Below are 26,813 nucleotides of genomic sequence, written 5' to 3'. Positions count from 1 at the left end.
CAAAGCGATACAAAAGGGGATGATGGACGAAATCTAGGTATCCAGCACTGAGTTAGAAAAGTAACACAAAAAGTAACTTACCTGCAATTTATTGTAGAAGCCCATTCATTTCAATGTACTGCTCCAAAAAATTTCCAAGTGTGGAGTTTTTAAAACTGAAAATATTCTTTAAAAATCATGCGAATTACCATAACGTAATTACTTAGCTGTTTCTAGGAAATGTACCAGTGCTGAATCTAGGTATCCAGCACTGAGTTAGAAAAGTATAGCAAAAAGTATCTTACCTGCAATTTAGTGAAAAAGCCTATTCATATCAATGTACTGTATTTGCTAAGTGTTGCATACTACTGCTCCCTTGTAAATCAAACAAAGTACAATTTCTACTGCATACTTGAACTGTGTTCATACAAGTAAATAATTACCGTAAAGCATTTTTATGCTTACCTGTGCCAGGCTTGCTTGGTTCTAGAAATAAAACAATAGTATATTTTGTTATACAAAAACAATTGGCCTAGAGTTCAGTTCTTGAGTGTGTGAATTCATTTGCTGACTGAGTGTGTACATCAAATGCTTAACACTGTCCTCTTATACTGCCTTACTGCTCAACCAAGCTACCACTTCAGAGAGTAAGGTTCTATCTAACTTTAACCTCTGTCTTCCTCTGGAGACCCTTGGACTCTATACACACTATACGTCACTTTGGTGCAGTATACCGATCCAGTTTCTTACAATACCTCACTGTATGTCTATCTCAATTTACATGTGATGTTGCCCAGTGGATGGAGCAAGCTGCTCTGGTAACTTCAACGCTGGAGAGACACACCCGGATGAGGGAAATATAACTCTGCTGGGGTCTGTACTTCAGTATAGCATCTTGAAAGGTCAGAGTTATCACTAAATTTTTTTAACAGGGGATTTTAATACTCATGTGTAGGGACATCATGCAAGGAGGAGTGGAAGCTATGCGCTGTGCACGACAAGCAGGCTTACACATGGAACATACTCCCAAGGGTGTTGAGCTTAACTTCATCTTGCTTGAATTTTATCTAACACCTGTAATAAATAAGCTGCCTCCGGGGAAAACAGACATTACTCCTATCTTTATTGGGAGAGGGTGTGAGACAGTTATTGATTTCACCTTTGTATGTACCCCCTTTTACTCTCTGGTTACAGATTTTTCTGTGCAGGCGAGTGAATGCAGTGACCACAACCCCGTTTGTGTCTCAACTGGCTGGACCCGAATACTCGGACACACCAAGGTGGGCGGGGGGCTGGTGTCTCCCTTAAAGAGGCGGAAGCGGGAAGGAGCGGGGGTGTATTGTCCCAGAGCTACTCCACGAGCCCCTTTTAACTCGGTGTTGCAGCGAGTTTGCCACCTGTCTCGACGATGAGGCAAGTGCTCGGGACATCATGGGTGCATTTGGATCCATGTCTACTGTCATAAGGAACTTTCTACAGGGCCTGATAGCAACCAGGTCCACGATGGTTTGACTCAGCGTGCTCCCAGGCTTCCAGGAACCTGAGACAGGCCTTGGGTGTTAAGCCCCGAGACTGGGTGGCGGTCAAAGGACTACGAAGAGCATATAAGGCTGCTCTAGCAACTCGCGAGTCTGTCCTGAAGGAGGAGGCCTGGATCAATTTAGTGGAGGCGAGTACACTGCGTAATAGCTCAAAGTTCTGGGACATTATTAACAGTCCATTTCTATCTGGAAATAATGCTAATTTACTGGATGCCCAAATCACAGAGGACGATTGGGTACATAATTTCGAGGGTATCGAGGGCAAGGAAAGGGTGGAAGGCAAGTCGGAACTTATTTTCACCACGCAAGAGGTGAGTGCCAGTATTCTGGGTTCATCTAAAAACAAGGCCCCCGCGCCAGATAGGATCCCACCAGATCTCTACATCGCCCACTTAAAAACCTGGGTGCCTGTCCTCACAGCGGTCATCAATACTGCAGTCCAGATTGGCCGCACAAATTCTTGGGCTTTATCGATTATAGTCCTGGCATTTAAAAAGGGATAACAGATCAGTACCTATTGTTATAGGCCCATTTCTCTGCTGGACTCTGTGGTGAAGGTGGTGGGCTGCATGGTACTTGACACACTTGTATCATGGGTTGAGGAAAACAACTTTTTATCCGATATCCAAAACGGCATTCGCCCAGGTCGTTCCACTGTGGAACAGTGTTTAAACCTGTACATGGTTCTGAACAAATACACTGTGGCTCGTTCCAGCCCCATTACCTAGCCTTCATGGACCTGTCCTCAGCATTCAACTGTGTTAATAGGTCCAAGCTGTGGCAGCCTCCATTGGCATTGACAGGAACATCATTTTATTTACCGTGATTAAACTGCGGTTGTCCGCTATTCAAAGGACCTGAACGTGTCCTCTCAGCTTGACATCAAGAGAGGGGTGCATCAGGGGTGCATTTTAGCACCCTTTCTTTTTAACCTATATATTAATTCCTTAAAGAAGGCCCTTTTGGCCACAAATGCGGATTGTCCCCAGGTAGGCAAGCGTAGCCTGCCAGTCCTCCTATACGCTGACGACGCAGTCCTCTTGGCGAGGACAGCTAGGGGCCTACAACTTCTGAATTCTTTTGCCCTTTTAATGGAGGACTTGGACCTGTTGTTTCATCATGCCAAGTCGTTCATTATGCAGGTGGGACCTCGTAAAGCTAAGCAGTTCACTTTTAAACTCTGACTTTCATCAATACCGAAGACCAATGTTTTCTCCTATTTGGGAGTTGTGTTTGACGATTCCTTGAGTTGGTGCCCTTTGCTTACTTGGAAGAAAGGGGATCTAGTGAAAGCTTTTGCAGCTGTTTTTAACTTTGCCAGCAGAGTGGGTGGGAAGCCAATAGGGGCTCTTTTGAAGACATATGAAGACGAATATATCTCAAAGGTTATTTATGGGAGTGAGATTTTGGGTCACATTGGGGTAGGAGCAGTGCAAAGTACTGAAAACTCTTTCCTCCGAAGGACCCTTTCTGTCCCACAAAGCACTTTGTTTTATGTCGTGCACAAAGAATTGGGAATGCCTTTCCTCTCAAATGTACTGGCTTTCCGTCCCCTGGCTTTGTGGCTTAATATTTGGGCTAAGCAAGAAAATACACTTAGCAAAGACATCCTACGGGAATGCCTTTCACTTGACCGTGTCTCACGCATCCGAAGGCTCCAGTATATAAGAGTTGGCCTCTTCAGGGTAGGTAGGAACTATTCGCTAACCCTGAGCGCAGATGTAAGAGTGACTTTTCTCTGGTCAAAGAGTGTTTTTAGGAATGAGCCACTGTGATAGAGAGAAAAATGAGCTGTGTAAGCCTAGTATGCACATGTACATCGTGTTAAAAACCGTACCAACCAGCGAACCTTATCTTCTAGTGCTTAAAAGCATCCATGATCGTTTTCAATGATCCGGTTTCAGCTCAACCTCTTCCATTACCTCATGGCACACCCTCGCGGCTTCCACAGAGGCCAGTGCCTCATTCCCTGTAGCTGCAACAGTGAGTCTCGTCAGGACAAGATGCACTTTATAATGTTTTGTAGTTTTTATGCTGTCCCTAGAAAGTTATTTATTATTCCCATTCTCCAAAAAACAGGTTTTAGGAGGGTGAGACCAGCTCTTATCTTTTTACAACTCCTCTCTAAAGACACTGTTTTGCATACGCTTTACTTTTTACGGTTCGCTGTTAGACTCAGGTCAAGCTGCGATTAACTTTTGTACTGTAATTCATGAATTTCTATTTTGTGTTTTGATTAACTTGTACATATTATATTTGTCAATCTGTAACTTGGAAAATGTTTAATCACTTTATGTATGACTTTTATGGTTTTCTTTTATAAAACCGAATAAAGTTTGTTGATAATAATCACTAGGGGATTCATTTACAGGGTAGCATGGTATCCCTCACAATAACTCCAGGAGTCACAGTCCACACAATGTACATGGGTTGTTCCCCCTACTTCCAACTTTACATGTATCCCAAATCACCTGCCCAAACCTCTCCCTCCTGATGCCAATGTGGTACTCCGTCAACCCGCAGACCATATTTTTGGCCCCTTTGAAAGTGCCCATACAATAAAAATGCTGCAGTTGTAAATACATATCAACTACCATTTGTTGTGTTTTAAACATTTTATTGAATAATAAAACCTAATAAACATAAGCTGATTATTAAAGCAAAACAGAACATCAGTTGCCATACACATAAGAGACAAAAGTTGCACATAAAAATCAACAAACTGTAACACAGCAAAGTTATGTAGAGCACAATTCCTAATTTCGGGCAGTCTTTAAAGTTCAACAATAAAATAATTCATAAAGAACAAGAAAGGAAAGAAAGAAGGTGGGATACAGTGGTTTCATTAATGTAATGCTTCCTACATATAGAAAAACAAATACTAATTATTTTCCTTAAGCAAGAAAGTCCTCACATTAAAATGCTAAGAGAAATATATTGAAGAATGAACATTTCATGTGTAATTAGAATTCAATTTGAATATTTTAACCTTCTCAGCATTATTTGACTCATGATTACAACCTGAATGCTTTCTGGAAAGGAACCGCCGTATGGGGTTCAAAATCACATCTTTTCCAACGATAGGATTAAAATGATAAACTTAAATTAAAATTTGATTTATTGATTTAGGCCTTTTTAGAGATCAACAATTTTAAATATATACAAAATCCATACACTTTTGTAAAATTGTCACCTAAACTTGAATTCAATCCACCTTTTGATTAAACACTTCCCATTCCAGCAAGCATCACAAGACCACTTGTTGTTATCTTCCCAATTAGTGATAATGTTTCAGATGGCAACAACAATAAATATGTTTAGAATTTTACCTCCGAAAGCAAAAACATGCCATTTCTGAATCATGGTGCACAATAAAATGTAGGAACAGAAAAGCATCTGTAGGTATAGCATTCATTAAGGTTTGACCAGGCTTAAAACTAGAATTCCTGAACTTTTGGACATTTAAATGTCATATTTTAAAAGAGTTCTAACAGCCCCGGCATGAGCTCCGTGAAAAATTGAAGATGAGTGAATTGTACTTAGACAACATGTGCTGATTAGTAATCTATTGATGTAAAATACAGTGGTCAGGCAATGCTTGTGGATCTAATCTATTTAGATGTTAACTCCATAGTTTATTCAATAAATTGACTGAGCATAATACTTGAAGGTCCATCTCTCAAATCAGTTCTATTACAGTTTTATTTGCAATAACACTAAAAGAGATCAATGAAAAATAGGTTTTAAAAGCCATGGGTGGGATTGATCCTTGGTTTAAATCTAGATTATTGTCTGCAATAGAAACCAGTACAAACAGATCAAATCTAAAAGCATTGAATATGTTTATTATGTTGGTTTAGAGTAAACACAGATGACACACATTGTTCCTGAAACTCAGAAAATTTATCAAAAGATTATGATTACAACCTATTTTAAGTCCAGAGACCGGTTTAGATGCTTTCCTGTTTAAGTGACAACATTTGCAAATATATTTAACAAAACATTAAAGCTGGATGTCAGAAATTCTGTCTTTAAGCATTGTGTAAGAGTTATGTGTGATGGTTTTTATTTGATCTGAAGCAACACTAACACTAAATAGGTACGTCCACCGGTTATCATTCAACCAACATTATTAGCAAACCTAATTTGGAGGGAATTGAGAAAAATGGACTCATGTACCAAGGGTTTTATTGTTCAAAAATCCACTGGTTCGGTAATGCACAGAGTTTGCAAATGCTAAACCCCTTTTTGAAATGTACTAAGCCCATTTAACAATTCAGAATTTGGAAGTGGAATGTTCATAGAGTCCCTTCTAAATACGTAATACATCCTTAAGGTATGTATGAAGCTTTGAAACCATACGTGGGCTGAAAAACAGTAACAGGCAGTAGTAACCCAAGGGGACATTTGTGAATCTGAAAGTAAAATGGGGTGCATTAAAAATACCTTTATTTAAAAGCCATCACAGACACAGTAGTGTGCTGAATCCACAAGCAACCACTTTTACCAAATGGAATATTAATACATGAACCTCAGTATTTCTTATATATTGCTGAAATGTAGTCTAATATTTTTGTCATGTGGTGTAAATATTTGTTTCTATTATTTTATTTTCAATTTCAATATTGTCATGAAATGTACCTATTCTTTTTGTCAAACATATTGAAATATCTTTGTCATAATTTTTGGGGCATTCTAAAAAATGTTTTCACTCTCTAACTTAAAACTTCCTAAGAAAAATACTGGCGCGCAGTCCTGGTTTCTCCTAGATCATTGAGCTTTCTCACTAAACCAAGCACAATATTGATTTGAGAGAGGTGGTTATTGAAGTCATACGCACTGGGGTTAGCTTACAAAAGTCAAATATAGAACTTCCTTTATCTTTAGAAATAATACTTGCAAAAGTTTATGTCCAATAATTTCAGATAATTTACTGATAAAGATATCAGATAAAGATCCCCTAATTTCTTATACCTTGTGCTATCAAAAATCTGCTAGAATTAACAGACTTCTCTTCTAGATAAATCCAGGTATGAGAAGGTATTAAATGCATTTATCAACTTTCTGTTATTTTAACACATTTTCTCAGTGCAAAGAGTATTTTTCCTACATTGATCACAACATTTCAAGCAATGGCCTGTGCTTAAACGTACAATGAAGGGGTAAAAATGTATTTCTACCACAATCAAGAAACCCTTGGGTCTATGAGGATTACTGTTGCAAATGAAGACCTAGCTAAGATTAAATATCCCTTTAAAGGGAAGATTTCCCTCACCCACCATAGTTGGCATGCTTCCTCATTCGGAATCTTCTCCCACCATTATACCTAGTTACAGTACAGGGTACAGCCCCCTCACTGAGAGGGAGGAGTTCAGGCATGTTTTGTTATAGAGAATGGTATACGAAATACCACAAAAATGAGCTCAGGGTAGTGGGGGGCAGCAGAGTGAAAGTTAATAAGAGGTCAACATGTTTCAGCCTATTAACCCTCCAAAGAGGTGTTTGCTGCTTTCTTCAGGACCTAATCAAAAGTGCTGCTGTTCATTGTACTCAAATAATAACAATCATTGGCATAGCCAATAGGTCTCGCCTTTGGGACCTTATAAGTGTTTAGCCATGCAGATCCAGTAACAATGTGAAAAAATTTCTCTTAAAAAAGAAGACTATAAACTAACTAAGCTAGACGTGACTTTATAACTGGTTAATCAAATGTTTCTGGAGGTTTAGTATATATAAAAAACTCCTTTTTTTATGGCCTATCATATAAAATTGATGCTCTAAATTTTGGTAAGAGTACACAATTTCAAAATATTCAATTCTGCTTTTATATCAATTTACTTTTGAAAGCTTGAAGTGAAAGAGAATTCTAAATGTCATTTGCTTATGAGTAGGCTCTAATGACTATTTCGTGATGACAATGTAGTTAGCATTTTTTTGTAAAAGATGTGTTAGAAGTATGGGTAGGGAAAATGGCTATTTTGGCCAAAGGCTCCCCTTTCTTTATGCATGCTAGTTTTAATTTGTACACAGAATCACAAATGTTTTATGTGGTACACTATCATGTTAGATGAATCGGTTTTACCCTTTTGATAAGCAAGAGATGACGATGAACCGTTTTTTCGTCCCTGGTTTTAAATGGATTCAGGTTGGAACAGACGAGGTGTTGGTTGACTGCCTCAGAAAATAGTTGTTTCCCGCATGCTGCTTTCATGCGACTTAAATCCCTTCAGTCCAAGAGGCGGCTGCATGCCTGCAGATATGGCCAGATCAGTACTTGGCTGGTTCAGTTCACCAGTGGGGCTAGAATAGAAGCTGTTAAGGGCAGGGGCTTAGCTTCCTATTGGTGCAGCAGGTGCAGTGGCACCAGGCCCCAGGCGCGTTAAAGGCCCACTGAACCCTGATAACTGCTGTTTGTCACAGTTCAAACAAAGGCCTGAGGGGCCCACAGAACAATGATTATTGCTGTTTTCCACAGTCCAAACAGAGGGCAGGTGTCACATTTCCTTTCTTGCCTTAGGGCCCAGGGCCCACTGGCTAGGCCACTGGTTAAGGATGCAGTGGGGAAGAGGTGGGGAGACAGGTGGATATTTAAACATCTCGACAATGACTTCATGCCTGGGTATTAAAGTATTCATTGCAATTAAGGACTTAAGCAGGAATAGATCTCATAATATAGGGAGGCCTACTTACAAATGCAGCTCGATAAGCGGCTGCCTTTTAACATCTCACTTATCACCTCTCCTAATTTACAGTTTTATTTTAGATGCAGACTTAAATCGTGACCTTTGAATATGTTTATCTATCTTTAGGTTCCAAATGGCCCATCTTTTCCATATGCAAGTATCAGACAGGTCGGGAACACCCAATGGCGTTGAACTTCATAAAGCCACATTAATCACTGGTCTTGAAATGCAAATGGCAGCATTAGGCACACAGAGGTGTAATCTACGTAATCTCATTATGTACCTTAGTATACAAGTAGTACCACATTCTTTGTATACCTGAATTAAATAGGCACACAAAATAGTACCATATTTAAAGGCCCAGTTCAGAATTACAGGGAAGGTGCACTGTCCCAGACTACACATCGGTGCAGTCTTCAGTGGGTGCGGTCATGTCACACAGGGGGAGTACACCAGATTATGCTGGAAAAAGCATGTGGTGCCCCAACGTAGGTACAGTTGTAAACCACCAGTCTGCTTACAAAGTAAAGCGTCTGGCAGCTATTAAACGAGGTGGCACGTTTCCCCTGCAGGTGGGTGGGGTCTGTCACCATCCTGTCAGGTGGTGGTATACAATCAGTGCGCCTCCTAACTGCTTGTTTGCCCTTTCGCCCGTGTCAATAATACAGTGCAGTCGCAAGACAAAAGGTATTACCACATTTGAATGTGGCCATGCCCAATACAAAGGAAAGCATGCCCGCTGAGAATCTCTCCTACGTGATCCACACTACATAAAGGGCTTTGTAAGTGTCTGCAGCCTCTTCTGTAGAACAAAAGCCAAAATGCCCATGGGACAAAGAAAGAGGGTGCACTCTGATGCTTCATCATGTACGAAGCCTTTGGCATTCGTCTGTACTAAGCGAGTGACAGAGTTAGTGGAGTGTTTATTGCCCTCTATGTCACTCTACTTCTAAGCACCTACTACAGCTTGTACATTGGTTACTGTAATCTGTTCACCTACATTATGCTTAATATAAATAGTGCACAATTTTGGCGTTTGTGTCTGCCTACAATGTGGACATGATACAAACAACAGTACCTACTGTAGTGTAGTTCCTATATTCCCAATAGGCTCTGCGCATTGGAATAACATAAACAATAGTTTAGACGTAGGACTGAAGTCGACTAGGTCTCTATTGAATATGTTAGACTTAATTGTGAATGCCAGCTAGCTCAGCGGTCACTAGAAACGTTCTCGACTTCACAAGAAGGGATTAGTTTCTGATAACCGCATAAACATGACAGCTTTGTTACCCAAGAATAAGAAATATATCTCTAGAGTCGCGGAAACAATAGATTGCTATTTCACTCAGTCAATTGTGCATGCTTCGTTTCACCAGGATTTGCAGAGAAATAGAGAGACAGGTGTTTTCAATAAAAAAGGTTATTTATTGAGCAGTCTTCTTTCTTATGCAAGAGAAGTGAATTGCTACAATGGCAAAAGAGTATTATGAACTAATACTGTAAAAGCATGATACGGTTTCTAAGCCATAAGATACATAAAACTGATAAAATGCATGCAATGATAAATAACGACTAAAAGTACTCAACTGGTGCTTTTAAAATACTCCTACCCCGGTGTACCTAACCTAAGTCTAGTACGAGGGAAGAAGTAAGTGAGGTGTAGCTTAAGTTCAGTATTTTTTGCCAAGAATCTATCCAAGATTTCTCTAAGGGTCTAAGGAGCTCCATACCTTGGTTTTAGAGTGAAGGAGGTCTTGTATCTCTCTCTCAGGACTCGATCTCCCAGTAACCCGCAAGGGTAGCTGGGAAACACTGGAGCTGGATTTCTCGGCAAAAGAAAAGACAGCAACTTTCTCAGTGCATCAGCTGGAGGGTCGGCTTCCTTCGGCACTCGCTACAGCAGGGCATCGGGCAAGTAGTTAGTCGATCTGCTCCAAACCACCGTGTGTTTGCTAGGGCAGATGTGGGTATATTTATACCTGGAAGGTGCTGAGTTTGACGTAAGATTGGACATATTAACCTCACTAAGAACTCGGAGTTCTTTAAAAAATCCATGAGTTCTTGGACAAATCAATACTTAAGCAGGGGGAAGTCCCAGACTGCTGAAGTTTAGTTTCTCCAAGAATTCGTTGTGGATTCTAGGAACTTGTGGAAGTAGCCATGCCGTATTTGGACTGCATTGGCTATGTCTATATATGGTTAAGATTCTTATGCCTATATAAGGATATAATAAGTTATACCTATATAAGGGCATGAATCAGGAAAAATTACACTAGGGTCCTAGATTCGTCTACAACACTACAAGGTGGATGTTACAATTCAACAAGAGTCTAAAATACTTCAGCACAATTGACTTTGCATCAATATTACGGGGCATCAGTCTTGATGGCAGGCCAACTTTGTATACATTATTATCAGAGACTATACTTGCCACTTGGATACAACTTTACAAGAGAATTTTATAAATTTTCGTACAGTTGTATTTATATAATAAAACAACCTACCCACAATAATTGATCTATCTATTCATCTTTTTGGGTTCTGGAGTAGCATGCTACTCGCTGAAAAGCGCTTCAGCACTTCATCAGGGGTAGCAAGCGCTATATAAATGCAAAACCTTCCCTCTTCTATCCCTCCAGTCTCTTTTTCAACCCAACTAACAGACCAACATGTCCAGCTCTCAAATCCATTTTATATTTCCCTACACTAATTCACCACTAATCATTTTGGGATCTACTCGCCGAAAAAGCGGTTCAAATTGACCCTAAAGCACTCTGCTGCTCGCAGAACTCCGCGTTGAGCGGTTGAGTTTTTTGACACTTTGCCGAGTTCTTTATTGAGGAACACCGCCTAGGCCTAATCTTAGCATGAAAATCTAGATTTCAGTCATATGTTAAGAAACAAGTGTGAGTAGAAACCTTTTGGGTGGAGAAAATTTAAGACATTAATATTATGAATTTTTTGTTAATTAGTTGATATTTGCAAGTACTAACACTTCTCTGTGTCAAGTAAAGACCTTGATAGTTTTGTAACTTTCAGATACTCAAATTGTGGATTTTGTTGCAATTAAAACATTTTCAAGGCCTAAAATTTCTTTGGAGGTTGCATGCGGGCAGCCTAAGTTATCCTGCAAGAATTTCCTGATTAATCCTATTGCAACTACAATATGTGCTCTCTCATGTAAAGTCAGGTTGTTAGAAGCTTTTCTGCAACTCAAGATATGCGTTACTTCTTACCTGGTGCCGGTGCATTTCTCATGTTTAGTGAGATCTCCTTTCTGAGTATAACGTTTCTGGCTTTCCCCTCCTGTATAAGGCTTAAGTCCAGTGTGAATTCTCTCATGTGAAGTGACATTGTATTTGTGATTAAACCTTATCTGACATTCAGAACACATAAGGCTTTTTTCTCCCGTTGCTCACGACAAGTGAGATGTAATTTGTGACCAAAACTTTGCTTGCATTTCGAGCACTCATAAGGTTTTTCCCCAGAGTGGGATCTCTCATGAAGCATAACTCTGTCTTTCAGATTCAAGCTTTTAAGGCATAAGGATTTTCTTCAGTGTGGAGTTTCTCATGGTGAGATAGCGTTTTTCTCTGCAGCTTTTCTGTCATTCAGAGCACTCATAAGGTTTTCATCAGTATGGAGTGGATTATGGTTAGTGAGACTGTGCCTATCAAAATAGGAATTTCTGGCATTCACAGCATAGGTAATGTTTTTTTCCTGTGTGCGTCTGCTCATGTAGTTGAGATTGCATTTAAAATGGATGCTTTTCTGGCACTTGGAGCACTGAAGTATTTTTGATGGTGTGTTTTCTTATGGTGCATGTAACCATCACTACCTCTGAATCTTTTCTGACAATTAGAACACTGATGTTTTTCCCCCAGTGTGGATTCTCAAATGTGCAGTGAGATCATATTTACGGCTGAAACATTTTTGGCATTCAGAGCACTGATAAGGTTTTTCCCCAATGTGGGTTCTTATATGGTGAGTGAGAATGATTTTTTCACTGAAACATGTGTGGCATGCAGAGCATGGATAAGGTTTTTCCCCAGTGTGGGTCCTTGTATGTGTAGTGAGTATTCTTTTTTCACTGAAACATTTCTGGCATTCAGAGCACTGATAAGGTTTTTTCCCCACTGTGGAATCTCACATTTCAGTCAGGTCAGTATAGCTCTAAGCTGGCCCTGTACGCGGACAATTTGATTTTATATACGGGTGATCCAGGTACAACAATTCCTCGGATCGAGGAACTGACAGCAGAGTTTGGGGCATTATCAGGATACAAGGTGAACAAATCCAAGACTGACGTCATGTGTTGGGACGTAGATCAATGGTATGGCACTGAGAGTCGGAGTTTAGATATCTGGGAATATATATTGTGGGGGAATTGGATCGGATTCCTAAGTTAAATCTGGACAGAACAACTAGGGAAATGGACTGTTTGTTTAGCAGATGGAAGAACCTCCCATTGTCAATCTATGGGAAAGTGAATCTAGTGAAAATGGTCATTCTCCCCAAGCTCTCCTACCTGTTTTCCACAATACCGCTAACATTCCCTAAGAAAGACATAAATAAGATACAGAGCAAAATAGGTAGTTTTGTGTGGGGGGACAAAAGGGTGCGCCTGACCTGGAAGAAACTCAGACGAAGGTTATTAAAAGGTGGGTTAGCTCTCCCCGATATTAGTCTATATGTAGTGGCATTCCAGTTTAAGAGCCTACGCATGCTACTTACTAAGCCAGACGACTCATCCTGGGGCAGATTGCTGGGAGAGATGGTGAGAGCAGAAGGGGGAAGCGATGCCTTTATGTATAAATTTTGATCTCCTAGATTCTTCAAGCGGGTTCGTTTGAAGATACTAAAAACCACCCTAGAGACATGGTACAGGGTAAGGGTAAGCAGTGGGATTGGGTACTATCCAGACTCAGCTCCAGTTTGGGATTCACCTGGTACCCCGGACTGCTTGAACGATGCCTTGGCAGTACCTATAAAAAGGGCTGGGATTACGAAATGGAAAGAGTTAATGGATGAGGAAGGGATATACCCATGGGAGTACTTGAGTGCAAAGGTAGGGACAGATTTATCAAGATTTAAATATCTTCAATTGGTGTCTTGGCATACAGCGGAACGTGAGGAGATAAAAAGTAATGAGGAAATAGAAAGGTTAAGTCAATCCTTCACACCCATTATAAAAGAAATCTCGGTATGGTATCAACATCTACTAAAGGGTGAAGACACTGGGATAGCTTCGGCAGAGGGGGTATGGAACAATTCCTCCATGGCACCACAGGCAGAGGGCATGCTTGAACCATCTTTGAAGACACTATACAAACATATAAAGCCTGCCTGTCTGAAAAAGAACCATTTTTTCGTGGTCTATAGGCTTTACTACACTCCTTATAAAATCGGGAAATTCGCCCCCTCACCGCACCAAAATGCCCGAGATGTCAAGAATTGCTGGCAGATGACATCCACATGTTTTTTGAATGTTTTTGAAACATTTCTGACATTCAGAGCATTGATAAGGTTTTTTCCCCAGTGAGGGTTATTGTATGTCGAGAAGGACTTCTTTTGTCACTGAAACATTTCTGGCATTCAGAGCACTGATAAGGTTTTTCCCCAGTGTGGAATCTCACATGTGCAGTTAGAAGTGATTTACGGTTGAAATGTGTTGGGCATTCAGAGCACTCCTAAGGTTTTTCCCCAGTGTGGGTTTTTATATGCAGTGTGAGATGTCTTTTTTCACTGAAACATTTCTGGCATTCAGAGCACTGATAAGGTTTTTCCCCAGTGTGGGTTCTTATATGGTGAGTGAGATTGATTTTTTCACTGAAACATTTGTGGCATTCAATGCACTGATAAGGTTTTTCCCCAGTGTGGATTCTTATGTGCCGTGTGAGACTACTTTTTTTACTGAAACATTTCTGGCATTCAGAGCACTGATAAGGTTTTTCCCCAGTGTGGGATCTTATATGCACCGTGAGATTGCGTTTTTCATTGAAACATTTCTGGCATTCAGAGCACTGATAAGGATGTTCCACAGAATGGGTTATTGAATGTTGAGAAAGACTTTGTTGGTTACAAACCCTTTTCTGGAATTCAGAGCACTGATAAGGTTTTTCCCCAGTGTGGATTCTTATGTGCCGTGTGAGATTATTTTTTTTACTGAAACATTTCTGGCATTCAGAGCACTGATAAGGTTGTTCCACAGAATGGGTCACTGCATGATTAGAAAGACTTTGTTTGTTACAAAACCTTTTCTGGCATTCAGAGCACTGATATGGTTTTTCCCCAGTGTGGATTCTTGTATGTTGAGTGAGTCTGATTTTTACACTGAAACATTTCTGGCATTCAGAGCACTGAAAAGGTTTCTCGCCAGTGTGGGTTCTTATATGATGAGTGAGACCGTTTTTGTCAATGAAACATTTCTGGCATTCCGGGCACTGATAGGGTTTCTCTCCAGTGTGGGTTCTTCTATGCCGAGTGAGCTCGGTTTGGGTAATGAAACATCTCTGGCAATCCGTGCACTGATGAGGTTTTTCCCCAGTGTGGGTCCTTGTATGTATAATAAGTCCTATTTTTTTACTGAAATATTTCTGACATTCAGAACACTGGTAAGGTTTTTCCCCAGTGTGGGTTAATACATGTAGAGAAAGACTTTGTTTTTTACAAAACCTTTTCAGGCATTCAGAGCACTGATAAGGTTTTTCCCCAGTGTGGGTCCTTGTATGTACAGTAAGGTCTCTTTTTTCAATGAAATATTTCTGGCATTCAGAGCACTGGAAAGGTTTTTCCACAGAGTGGGTTAATACGTGTCGAGAAAGACTTTGTTTGTTATAAAACCTTTTCTGGCATTCAGAGCACTGGTAAGGTTTGTCCCCAGTGTGGATTCTCAAATGTTCAGTGAGATAAGATTTACAGCTGAAACTTTTTTGGCATTCAGAGCACTGATAAGGATGTTCGACAGAATGGGTTATTGAATGTTGAGAAAGACTTTGTTGGTTACAAAACCTTTCCTGGCTTTCAGAGCACTGATAAGGTTTTTCCTCAGTGTGGAATCTCACATGTGCAGTTAGAAGTGATTTACGGTTGAAATGTTTTGGGCATTCAGAGCACTTATAAGGTTTTTCCCCAGTGTGGATTCTGATATGTTCAGTGAGATAAGATTTACTGCTGAAACTTTTTTGGCATTCAGAGCACTGATAAGGGTTTTCCCCAGTGTGGATTCTTATATGTTCAGTGAGATAAGATTTTCTGCTGAAACTTTTTTGGCATTCAGAGCACTGATAAGGGTTTTCCCCAGTGTGGATTCTTATATGTTCAGTGAGATAAGATTTTCTGCTGAAACTTTTTTGGCATTCAGAGCACTGATAAGGGTTTTCCACAGAGTGGGTTAATGCATGTTGGTAAAGTTGCGTTTTGAAAGTAAACCTTTTCTGGCATTCAGAGCACTGATAAGGTTTTTCCCCAGTGTGGATTCTCATATGCGCAGTGAGATAAGATTTACCGCTGAAACTTTTTTGGCATTCAGAGCACCGAGAGAGGATTTTCCCAGTGTGCATTCTCTCAAATTCAGTGAGATGAGATTTATGGCTGAATCTTTTTTGGCACAGGTAACTTTTTCTCCAACTTGGGTTATTTTGCTTTGATTGAGGCGAGTTTGAACACTGAAATTGTTCTCACAGCCCGTGTTTTTAAAAGGTGTATTCCTAGAGTTAATATCTCTACATTTAGTTTTCTCTTGCTTATATGCCACGGTAAGAGTGAACCCTATTTTAGAGTTGGGCTTGTTTAGATAATGTTCAGCATTTATCTCTAAAAGATATTGTGTGTAATCTTCTTAACACTTGAATTGAGCAAAATATGTCTGGATGCAGCCCTGTAACACTGGTCGAAATGTTTGTAGCAGATAATAGTCTTTTGGTTATAGCCTCTCCAGCAGCAACTTATTTTGTGACTGAAGTTTTTCTCAAATCTATTTGTATAGGTTCTTAGCAATGCAGTGATAAGGTGTTAGTCTGATATTCAATGATTAAACTGAGAAGTACCTTTTTGCACTGGCGTAATGGCAGTAACTGAGAACATTAGAACATGCACAGTAATATTGTGGCTCATCAGTCGCAGAACAACAGTTCTTTTTACCCGTTCTGTGTTTGGTGTAAGGTTAAGGATTGTAGTTCTGAAGACAAGGATTTATTTACATTAGCTAGCGCAACGGTGCTCATTTAATCCATTTTGATATTTAACAGTTTTAAATATCACTGAGGCGATTTACATAGAATTACAGAACAGTACACAATAAAAAGGAAACAATCTGAGATGGTCATGAACAACACAATAAAGTGGTGAATTTTTAACGTTTTCGCCAGAGTGAGCAGAGTGGGTCGAGGTGTTATATCCCGAGGCTGATAGTCTCAAACTTGCGTAACTGGTTAAAAACGGTTGTTGAACAAAGGTGATTTTCCAATCTTTTGGTTGTTAGCGTGTCAGCTTCGGAGTCTTCTTTCAGTGTCTTTTCTTTGATGGTTTGCAGAAGAAACCTTTTGTTATATCTTTCTTTTATGCAGTGTGTGCTTCCTCTCTGGAATTACATGCTTTAGATCATGCGTGCTTTAGATGAACGTTATTCTGTCATGCTGAGGCAATTTGTCTTTCTGATAATATTTCAGATGAGGATGTTGTGATTGGTCTTTCTGGCACTATTTCGGATGCTGTGTGGACAGATATGACTTTGCTCTGGGTTAATGAAATGCAACATTAGAGACTTCACTTACAGGTATAGTACTTTCCTCAGCTCCCACTTCCTCGCCACACCTAGATTTTGGAAATTGTTTAAACTTAGAATGCTGGATGTCCTTCAGTTTTTCAAAATGATCCTTCTTATAGCACTAACATTCAGTTGGCTGGTGCTAAATCTTTCTTTCTTCGTCTGTAATTTCAATCACCTATAGTATTAAAATTAAATAGTTAATACATGTAAATATCCCCAAAAATAATTTACAAGCCATATCAAAGCAGAATTGCAGAATTTTGAAAGTGTTGAGCTGTTCTTCAGACAGAGCAGAGTGTAGAATGGTAGCCTGAGAGTACTTGGATCTAGGAGTGAGGATTTGTAGAATTTCCAACATTTTATTAAGCTCAGAAAGGATACATGTACCCGATGGACTTGTAACATAGAATCCCAAAAGCAGACATTAAAGTCATATGGACTGGCACCAAAAAGATATTTAAAATATTGGTTGAAAGCTTTATTCGATATGCAAAGATATCTTACAAGCATAACATACATTAAAACAACATTTAGCAAAAGAAGTACAGGTATGTCATACAATTAAAAAAGATAAGATTAGGGAATTCCCTAAAATAAATTAGCTAAAAAGGAATTAAATCGATATAGACAATCTATTGCAACGAATCAACCAAAAACGCTTTAAAAATTTGGAAACACCACAGACTATAAGAGATGAGGTATCAGTCAATAAAATTCGGAGAGCCACCGAATGCTTTCGTGTTCCCAGACGTTTGAAGAGGGGTTTCAACCAGTATCTCCTTGGGTGAATATAGTCTGGGCACTCAAAGAGTATATGTGCCACCGTCTCAGGCCTGGTTAGACAACAAGCTCAAAAGGGGGATAAATGGGCACAAGACTTCCACTTTGTTACAGTTGTTCTTAGCGGCAGGGTGCCAACTCTAAACTTGAAGTAAAGGGCCCTGTCCATTGGCATGGTAATTAGGTCCATGTAGGGTTCATATGATGCCACATCCTTTATTTCAAGGAACGCTGCCGTCGAATTGCAATGATGTGGGTTCCCAATTAGTTGGCGAGAGACCCAGTCCCAATATAGTTTTTTGAGGACTGCCTTAGAAGGAGCAGATCTTAAAGTCCAACAATCTCCTAGGCCCAGTTCCCCCAGAAGAGTTTTAGTGTCCCTCAGCCACTTGATCTTATTCCAGCCCCCCATGTTCAATATCTCTGATAGGCCATTGGCATAGGATTTTAGTTCCGGGACCCTCCAAATACGGGACCATAGGAGCAATGGGCGTAGACGGGCCTGGTCTTTGATGCTTTTACAGCCCAAGTCCAAGAACACTGGAACTGTTGGGGTGCTTAGGGGGAGAGCTAGTAGGTCCTTCAGGAACTTATTTTCAGCCTTGGATAGGGAATCCAAGTTGCAGTGACCCCATAGTTCTGCGCCGTACAAGGCAGAAGTAACCCCCCTTGCCTTGTAGATCTCGATTGCAGGCGCCACTGAAGATCTGGGGGATGCATGATATTCCTTAAGTAAGGCACCCCCTACCCTTTTGTGACAAAGGACCATCTTGTCGATGTGAGAAGGCCAGCTCATTTTCTCATTTAGGCGTAAACCCAAATAATCAAATTCGGTCACTTTCTCCAGAGGGACTGAATTCAAGGTGGGAGGGCAACCTAATTTCCTTGGTGGACGTAGTATCAGATATTTCGTTTTTTCTACGTTTATCACCAGCCCTCTGGTTACGCAAAAGTACTGAAAACGGGTCAACAACTTCTGGAGCCCCTGGGGGGTCTTTGAAATTAGCAGAGTGTCATCCGCGAACAATAATGTTGGGATCCGCACACCCCCCAGACAGGGTGCATCCGCAGGTTCCTGTAGCAGATGCTCCACCACACCATTTACATACAGGGAAAAAAGTGTGGGAGCTAACACGCAACCCTGTCTGACACCCCTACAGACAGGGATCCTATCTGTTGTTTCACCGTTCCTCCCCCAGCGAACCTGGGCGAAATTGTTCGTGTGAAGTTTCATAAGAAGAAACAGAATATACGGGGGCAGGCCCAAACGGTGGAGGACCCTCCAAAGTTCTTCCCTGGGAACTAGATCAAAGGCAGTCTTCAAGTCAATGAAGGCCAAATAGAGACTGCCCTTGCCCAGTTCCACCACCTTCCAGTAAAGTAATGTTAGCCTAAAGACCTGCTCGATTGTTCCTGTTCCTGAGCAAAAGCCAGCTTGGAAGTCCGATAGGACTTGATTCTCGTCCACCCATTGGAGGATTCTCCCCAGAATGACTTTCCCAGCTACTTTTTGCGTAGAATCAATCAGGCTTATTGGCCTATAATTCCCTGGAATGTCTCTACTTCCCTGTTTGTATATGGGGACTACCACTGCCCCTTTCCACGACTCTGGGATAAAATAGAATACTATTAATTAATATTTAATGTAGATTTCTAGGATGGGAATTTCCCCTTCACGGACAACAGGCGTTGCCCCTGCCCTGAGTTACCACCTACTTGTTTTTGGTAACCTGACTTTTGAGTTTTGGCCTCTGCCTCAAGCAAATCTATTGTGTGTTGCGAGGACTATGCCTAGACCTATCCCTCAACTAGGGTCCAGAGTAGGAATCAAGGGCAATGAAATTAGGGAGTACTTTCATGTGTTCATTTTAGTCCACCTGATTATCAGTCGTTAGGCTTTTCTGCACCTGGATTTACCAGGTGCAGAAAAACAGGACACAGTTTTTTTCCAGACAGAAAAATTAGACTGAAAAGACCCACAAGACTCTGGGTGCAGCAGAAGCCGCCAAGACTTATGCTGTTTTTTTTACTAACTGGGGGAAACACACAATTCTTCCCTCTGTTAGAAATATCTTTCCCCTTCCCTCCTCTGCTTCGCCCATCTCCCCCCCAACCAACCACATGCATATATCTACCACCTGCTAAAAACAAGTGGTAAATAAAAGCAGAAAAACAGTATGAAATAGTGAATGGCATGTGGTTTGACAGGCAGAAGAATCTGTTCCTCGTGGCAACTCCCCAGTACATGGCGTCAAACCTGTAACTGCACGTTACTGGGATAAATCTACCATAAAACAATTACATGAGATTTTTCTGCCACCCCAGTACTGTGCAACTTCTAACAATGGACTATGAGAGATATTGGACCGGGCCTGTGACCTAGAGGGTCCCACCAAGTGTGCCCTTATTTAAGGCAGAGGACTGTCATGGGTTTACCAGCTAGAGCAGTGGTGGCAATGCACCCTGTTGTAAGGATCAATAGCCTTATGATATCTTTGCATCATGGTCAGTGGAGTGGCTTTCTACTGACACACCCATGTTATGCTCCATTTCTATTCCTGTGCCCAGACTTTGCGCTAACATCAAGTGCATGTTTAGGGTGTTGGGTGTGCATAGCATAAATGCAATGTGAGAGTGCGACAGAGTAAACTGCATCTCCTGCCTGTCAGTTGTGTATACAAGTGGGACCATCTATCCCTCTTTTATACCCTAGTTCAAAGTCCTCTGTTACCAAGGAATAATGTGCTCTACAAAGTACTCAGGTGCCTGCTGTGACACCAGGGATGGTGTCAGCCTGACAGTCTATCTAAGTTGAAGGGACATCACCGGCAGGTTGTATTACTTAATGGAGAAGCTATGTACCTGTACTGAGGAGCCTAGAAGCCTGCCTATCTGGTAAGAAAGGGAAGGGAGTTTGACTATCCAGCAGGAAGACAAGTCTGTCCTGGAAGAAGCAAGGTCCGACACATCCTCGTTCTCTGTAGGGCGGGCCGGAAAGCCATCCAGCAGGACCAGCTAGTCTGAGGGATGCCAAGACTCTCCCAACAGTTCAAGGCAGAAAATAAAACTTAACGACAACATGATTGTTGAGGCCAAGTAGGACGATTGTGTGCTGCCAACAGGCCCATTCAAGGTTGCATTTGCCAAATTCCTAACACAACAGAGTCTGAATCTACTGACTTCCTGGAGAGCCTGTGTTGGGCTTTTAGCTGCTGAGTTTCTGACTACTCTGTGTCAGAGGCCCATGAGGGACTACAACTACTCCAATGTCGAACACCCTGTCTGAGCTTACGCCTGTGGTCCAGCTGGCCACAGTGTGGGCTCAATTGCTGATGGTCGGGCCTCCAGAGGGGCTGCACTTACAGACAGGCCAGGTGTGACTGCTACCTTGGGACTGCTGATCTTCAGGCAACTGCAATAAAAAGACAGAGTGGGTGCCCTACTGAATGCAGTCCTACATCCAGTCAAAAGCACTCCACAAAAGCCTGCTGGTGGGTCACTGCCCTCTCAAGTCTTCGGGCGTGCCATTCAAGTGTCGGGAAACAGGAAAGAGACCCAGACAAGACTGACTCATCCTGTGACAGGGTAAGACGCTTACGACAGAGCATACAAGCATCGGGGTGACTGGAGCGACAGAACTGCACCTATACTATATTCATGATACTCCTAAATGCCCCAGAGGACAAGAGGGTATCAGAACCGGACGCACCTGTCTGCAGCACATGGTAGTCTGGCATGCCTGCACTATCTTTTCACCCAGACTGTCCATAAAGATGATTTCAGAGCCGCTACGCACATAGCAGTGGGAATCACAGACCATTGGCTGGTGGAGGTGCAACTCGATAGTCCGGTTGTGGACTTCATGCTACCCCCAAGGGTTGATCCGTGATATTTAAAAGACAAGACGTTCAAAGCTCGTATGAGAGATGGAGCAGACTTCTATTTTAAGGAGAACGGGCGGCCTGTTGAATCAGCTTGCGTGCTATAGGATGAATTCAAGCCAGTGATCCTTGAGGACACTTACAACAAAGGGGACGGAAATACTGGGAGAGACTTCCTGAAAGACCAGACCCTGCCAATGCTAACGAATGAGGACCGAGACGCACTAGACCGAGACCTGACAGTAGACTAAATAAATAAGACAATAAGAACCTTGCAAACAGGCCAAGCAACAGGGCCTAATGAGCTTCCCTTAAAATTATATAAAAGCATGATGGATAAAATCAGGGAGTACCTCCAGAAGAGGTTTAAGACTGCCTGAAAAGAAGGGTGTCTCCCAGAGGACCAAAGAACGTCTGAGGTGGTAGTCGTCCCAAAAAAGGACAAACCAGTAACTGAGTTTGGGTCTCATATACCTACCTCCCTGCTTAATTTTGAGACTAAGGTCCTTGAATAGGCCCTAGCGATCTGCCTGCTGACAGTAGCTTTATGCCACATGAGGGAACGCGCTTAAATCTCCGACACCTTAATGGAGTACCACATGCAACAGGGGATTCCTTTGCTGAACCAGTGGCGCTGCTTTCAAGCTCTTGTATGTGGACCCTCTAGCGCGCATGCACGTCAATAACACAGTCTCCGAGTCTTTGCTGTCCAACAGGGATGTTTCTTGTCTCCTATGCTCTTCACACATGCTTAGGTTCGCCAGGACCTCTCATATGGGGTATTCCAGTTGATCAAGAGTGGGATGAGAGAATCTCCCTCTACGCTGATGTTTTGGTGTAGGATACGTAATCAGCCTTCTCGAGTGAACTAATCCTACAAATCTTTCACATATTTGGAGATTATTAAGGATATAAGATCAACTGGAAGAAGTCCTTAATATTCCTGCTGGTGGCAGGGACCCTGCGGCTGGACTCTAGGTGCACAGTTCGAGTGGCACTACATGGCTTTAAATATTTGGGCGTGTTCATTACAAGAGAGCCACAGGCAGGAACATACTCCTGAAATTAGACCGGCTTTGCTGGGATGCCCCACACTTGTGGGTGCTCCCACTTTCCTTACTGGGCCGGGTAGTCCTATTTAAAGTGATGACCCTCCAGGGTCTCCTGTACATCGTGAAAAAAACGTCCTTTAAGATCCCACCAGACATTTTATTTTTAAAAGGTAGACTGAGAACTTTGGCTCCTGTTGTGGGATGGTGGCACTTCGTGCTGAGTAAGGTGCAGAGGGGAATTTATTAAGGTGGACCGGCGGTCCGGAGCATTCACAAGTACTACTGGGCCACGCAGCTGATGGCAGTCAACAACTGGGTTTTTGTGGACCGTGAGGATCCAGCTTACCGGGTAGATAGATTGACCATGGGCAAGAGAGGTTACCGCACCCTGGTGCTGTATCGAAAAAAGTATGAGTGCGCCCTACCTACTCATACCCAAACAGTGGTAAGGGTGTGGAGAGAGGCTACCAAGTGTTTAGGCTGAGAAGGTAAGCTGACTGAAATTATTCCACTGTATGGTGGTGATCTCTTAAGTGCAGTGGGAGGATTGCAGGGCTTCACAAAATGGGGATTGATTAGCTTAGAGCAGCCGGGCGATGTGTGGAGGGGACAGGCGCTTGTGCCCTTCACGATCCTACAACAAAAGTATGAATTAGGTGACTAAAAACGGTTCTGACATTTGCAGGTGGGTCACGCTCTGCAAGGTCACATCTGGGAAGGGGGGAAGTTGCCTGATGCATCCCCACTGGGGGACCAGCTGCTAACTAATCCCTTGACCGAAAAAAAAATCTCAACCATCTATAGGAAGTTGATCTACAATTCTCTGGATCCCTTGGGGATGTTTCAGGCGGCCATTCACCAACTTTTGTTATTTTCAAGAACAAGCTTCCAAAGCTGGAGTTTGTTTTTAAAAAGCAATAACTAATGACCCTCACACCCCTGGAACTTTCTCCTTGATTAATTTACTCCCAGGAAGTGGGATTCATTTAAAAACAAATTCTCATCATGACTGCCAGGTATTCCCTGGTGGTCCTGAATAAGAGAAAAAAACATCAGACAGCCTGATCTAGAAAGGAAGGGCCGTTCGATGTATTTACTGGCAGACCATCGTTAGTTGGACAGGATACCCTGATATTATTGTGCCGTATCTGTTTTGCCTGTCCTCTGCGCCCCTGATTTTATTGTGCCGTATCTGTCCTCTGCTGTGCCCCTGCTCGCTCCTGTGCCTCCACTGCCGACCCACCCCGCTCCCTGCCGCTGCTCCCCCGCGGCCCCACCACCGCTCCCTCCAGCATCACCGCTCCCCTCCCCACTCGCCACCCCGCTCCCGCCTCCCAGCTGCTCCTCCCTCGCTCCGCCCCCTCCACTCTCCACTTATGGCAGAGTCCGTGCGTGCGCGCAGCGTTCACGCGAAGCGGGCGCGCCAATGGTGCGTTGAAGGCGCGCCAAAGGCAAGCCCGTCCGCGCCTGGACCGCGCCCAGCGCCAGACGCCCTGGCCCTCGCAGATTCCATCCCACCCACCGGACGTATGACGCCACCACCCTCAGCGCACTCAACACCGGACGCCTCCCCGGCTGCCACCAAGCCATCCCAGGATGCACCCACGGACCCTTCACCTGCCACTCCTGCAGGTTCGCCTGCATCCGGACCTGCAACCCACCCGCACCTGCCAAGCCAAGCACCAACAACCTGAAGTGCATCCTGCTCAACACCCGATCCATCCACAGACACGCCGTGGAACTATGGAACCTGCTCGACACCACATCTCCGGACGTCGCCTTCCTCACGGAGACCTGGATGAACGCCTCCTCAGCACCCGACATCGCCATAGCCATCCCGGACGGATACAAGATCACCCGGAGAGACCGCGCCAACCAGACTGGAGGAGGCATCGCCATCGTCCACAAGAACACCATCCGCATCACGACCAACTTCGAAGACACCCACACAGCCGCCGAACATCTCCACTTCCAGATACACACCGACCCCAAGACTACACTCAGAGGAACCCTCATCTACAGACCCCCAGGACCCCGAACACAATTCAGCGAAGACATCGCAGACTTCATCAGCCCACACGCCCTCCCCTCCGCTGACTACATCCTCCTAGGGGACCTCAACTTCCACCTGGAGAACAACAACGACAACAACACCACCACCCTTCTGGACAACCTCGCCAACCTCGGACTCAAGCAACTGGTAAACACCCCCACCCACTACGCCGGACACACGTTTGACCCAATCTTCTCCTCCAGCAAGCACATCTCCTTCAGCCATTCCACCGGACTCCACTGGACAGACCACAGCTGCGTCCACTTCAGCTTCAGAAAGACCACTACCCACCACATCCCGCAACAGGCCCCCCGCAGGAACTGGAGCAAGATCACCACCGACCAGCTCACCACATCACTGAATCAGAACCCTCCCGCCAGATCAACGGACCCCAACCAAGCAGCCCTCAACCTCGCACAGTGGATCACCAACTGCGCCGATGACCTCGCACCCCTGAAAAGCCATCCCAGCAGGCCCGGAAGCAAGAAAGCCCTGTGGTTCAACGAGGACCTCTAGAACTCCAAGAAGAACTGCCGTACCCTCGAGAATGCCTGGCGAAAGAACCCGACCACAGACAACATGACCGCCCTCAGGCACGCCACCCGCAAACACCACCAGCTGATCCACACCACCAAGAAGACAGCATTTAAGGAACGAATAGACAACAACGCACACAACAGCAAGGAGCTCTTCAGCATCGTAAAAGAGCTTTCCAACCCCAGCGCCGGAAACAACGACATCATTCCCTCACAAGACCTCTGCGACTCACTCGCCACGTTCTTCCACAGCAAGATCGCAGACATACACAACAGCTTCGGCGAACAGACCGCGTACCCCACCACAGAACTGACGCTCCCCACCACCACCCTCCGCGACTGGACCCCGGCCAGCACTGAAGACACCATCCGCACAATGAACACCATCCACTCCGGATCACTGACCGACCCATGCCCCAACCACGTCTTCAACAAGGCCGCCTCAGTCATCGCGCCTCAACTCCGGGTCATCATCAACTGCTCCTTCAACACCGCCACCTTCCCGGAGAGCTGGAAACACGCCAAACTCAGCGCCCTCCTGAAGAAACCATCAGCAGACCCCACCGACCTCAAGAACTACCGCCCCATCTCACTCCTTCCGTTTCCTGCCAAAGTCATCGAGAAGACCGTCAACAGACAGCTGGCCGCCTTCCTCGAGATGAACGGATCCCTTGACCACTCACAGTCCGGCTTCCGAGCCAATCACAGCACCGAGACCGCCCTCATCGCAGCCACCGACGACATCCGAACCCTGCTCGACAAGGGGGAAACAGCGGCCCTCATCCTCCTGGACCTCTCCGCAGTGTTCGATACTGTCTGCCACCGCACCCTAGTACAACGCCTCAGCAGCGTCGGAATCTAAGAGAAGGCACTGGAGTGGATCATTTCGTTCCTCGCCGGAAGGACCCAGAGAGTCCGCCTCCCCCCGTTCAGATCAGAGGCCACCGAAGTCATCTGCGGCATACCACAAGGATCATCACTCAGCCCCACCCTCTTCAACGTGTACATGAGCCCGCTCGCAGTCATCGCACACCAACACAACCTCAACATCATATCCTACGCCGACGACACCCAGCTGATCCGCTCCCTCACCAACGACCCCGCCACCGCCAGAAACAACCTGCACGAAGGAATGAAAGAAGTAGCCGAGTGGATGAAGAATAGCCGTTTGAAACTGAACTCAGACAAGACGGAAGTCCTCATCCTTGGACCATCACCATCTGCCTGGGACAACTCCTGGTGGCCCCCGACTCTAGGCAGCGCACCCAAACCAACGGACCACGCACGCAACCTAGGCTTCATCCTGGACTCCTCCCTGTCGATGACCAGACAAGTCAACGCCGTCTCGTCTTCATGTTTCAACATCCTACGCATGCTCCGAAAGATCTTCCGTTGGATCCCCACCGAAACCAGGAAGGCGGTCACCCAGGCACTTGTCACCAGCCGACTGGACTACGGAAACACCCTCTACACCGGAACCACAGCCAAACTGCAGAAAACACTCCAACGCATCCAGAACGCCTCCGCATGACTCA

At 43.7% G+C, this 26,813-nt stretch overlaps 1 protein-coding gene across 1 annotated transcript in view; it reads right to left on the bottom strand.

Annotated features, from left to right (window-relative positions):
* Window positions 1–4,129: 4,129 nt before the first annotated feature.
* The window catches only part of LOC144806756 (uncharacterized), an 83,308-nt gene continuing 60,624 nt past the window's right edge, over window positions 4,130–26,813 (bottom strand). The window contains exon 3 of the mRNA XM_078672999.1: window positions 4,130–17,151. Coding sequence (XP_078529125.1) covers window positions 13,897–15,768 — 1,872 coding nt within the window. The 5' untranslated portion in view covers window positions 15,769–17,151 and the 3' untranslated portion in view covers window positions 4,130–13,896. The remainder of the gene's footprint in view (window positions 17,152–26,813) is intronic.

Source organism: Lissotriton helveticus, chromosome 1_2 (genome assembly GCF_964261635.1).
Source record: "Lissotriton helveticus chromosome 1_2, aLisHel1.1, whole genome shotgun sequence".
Lineage (NCBI taxonomy): Eukaryota > Metazoa > Chordata > Amphibia > Caudata > Salamandridae > Lissotriton > Lissotriton helveticus.
This window is presented reverse-complemented; position numbering and strand designations above follow the sequence as displayed.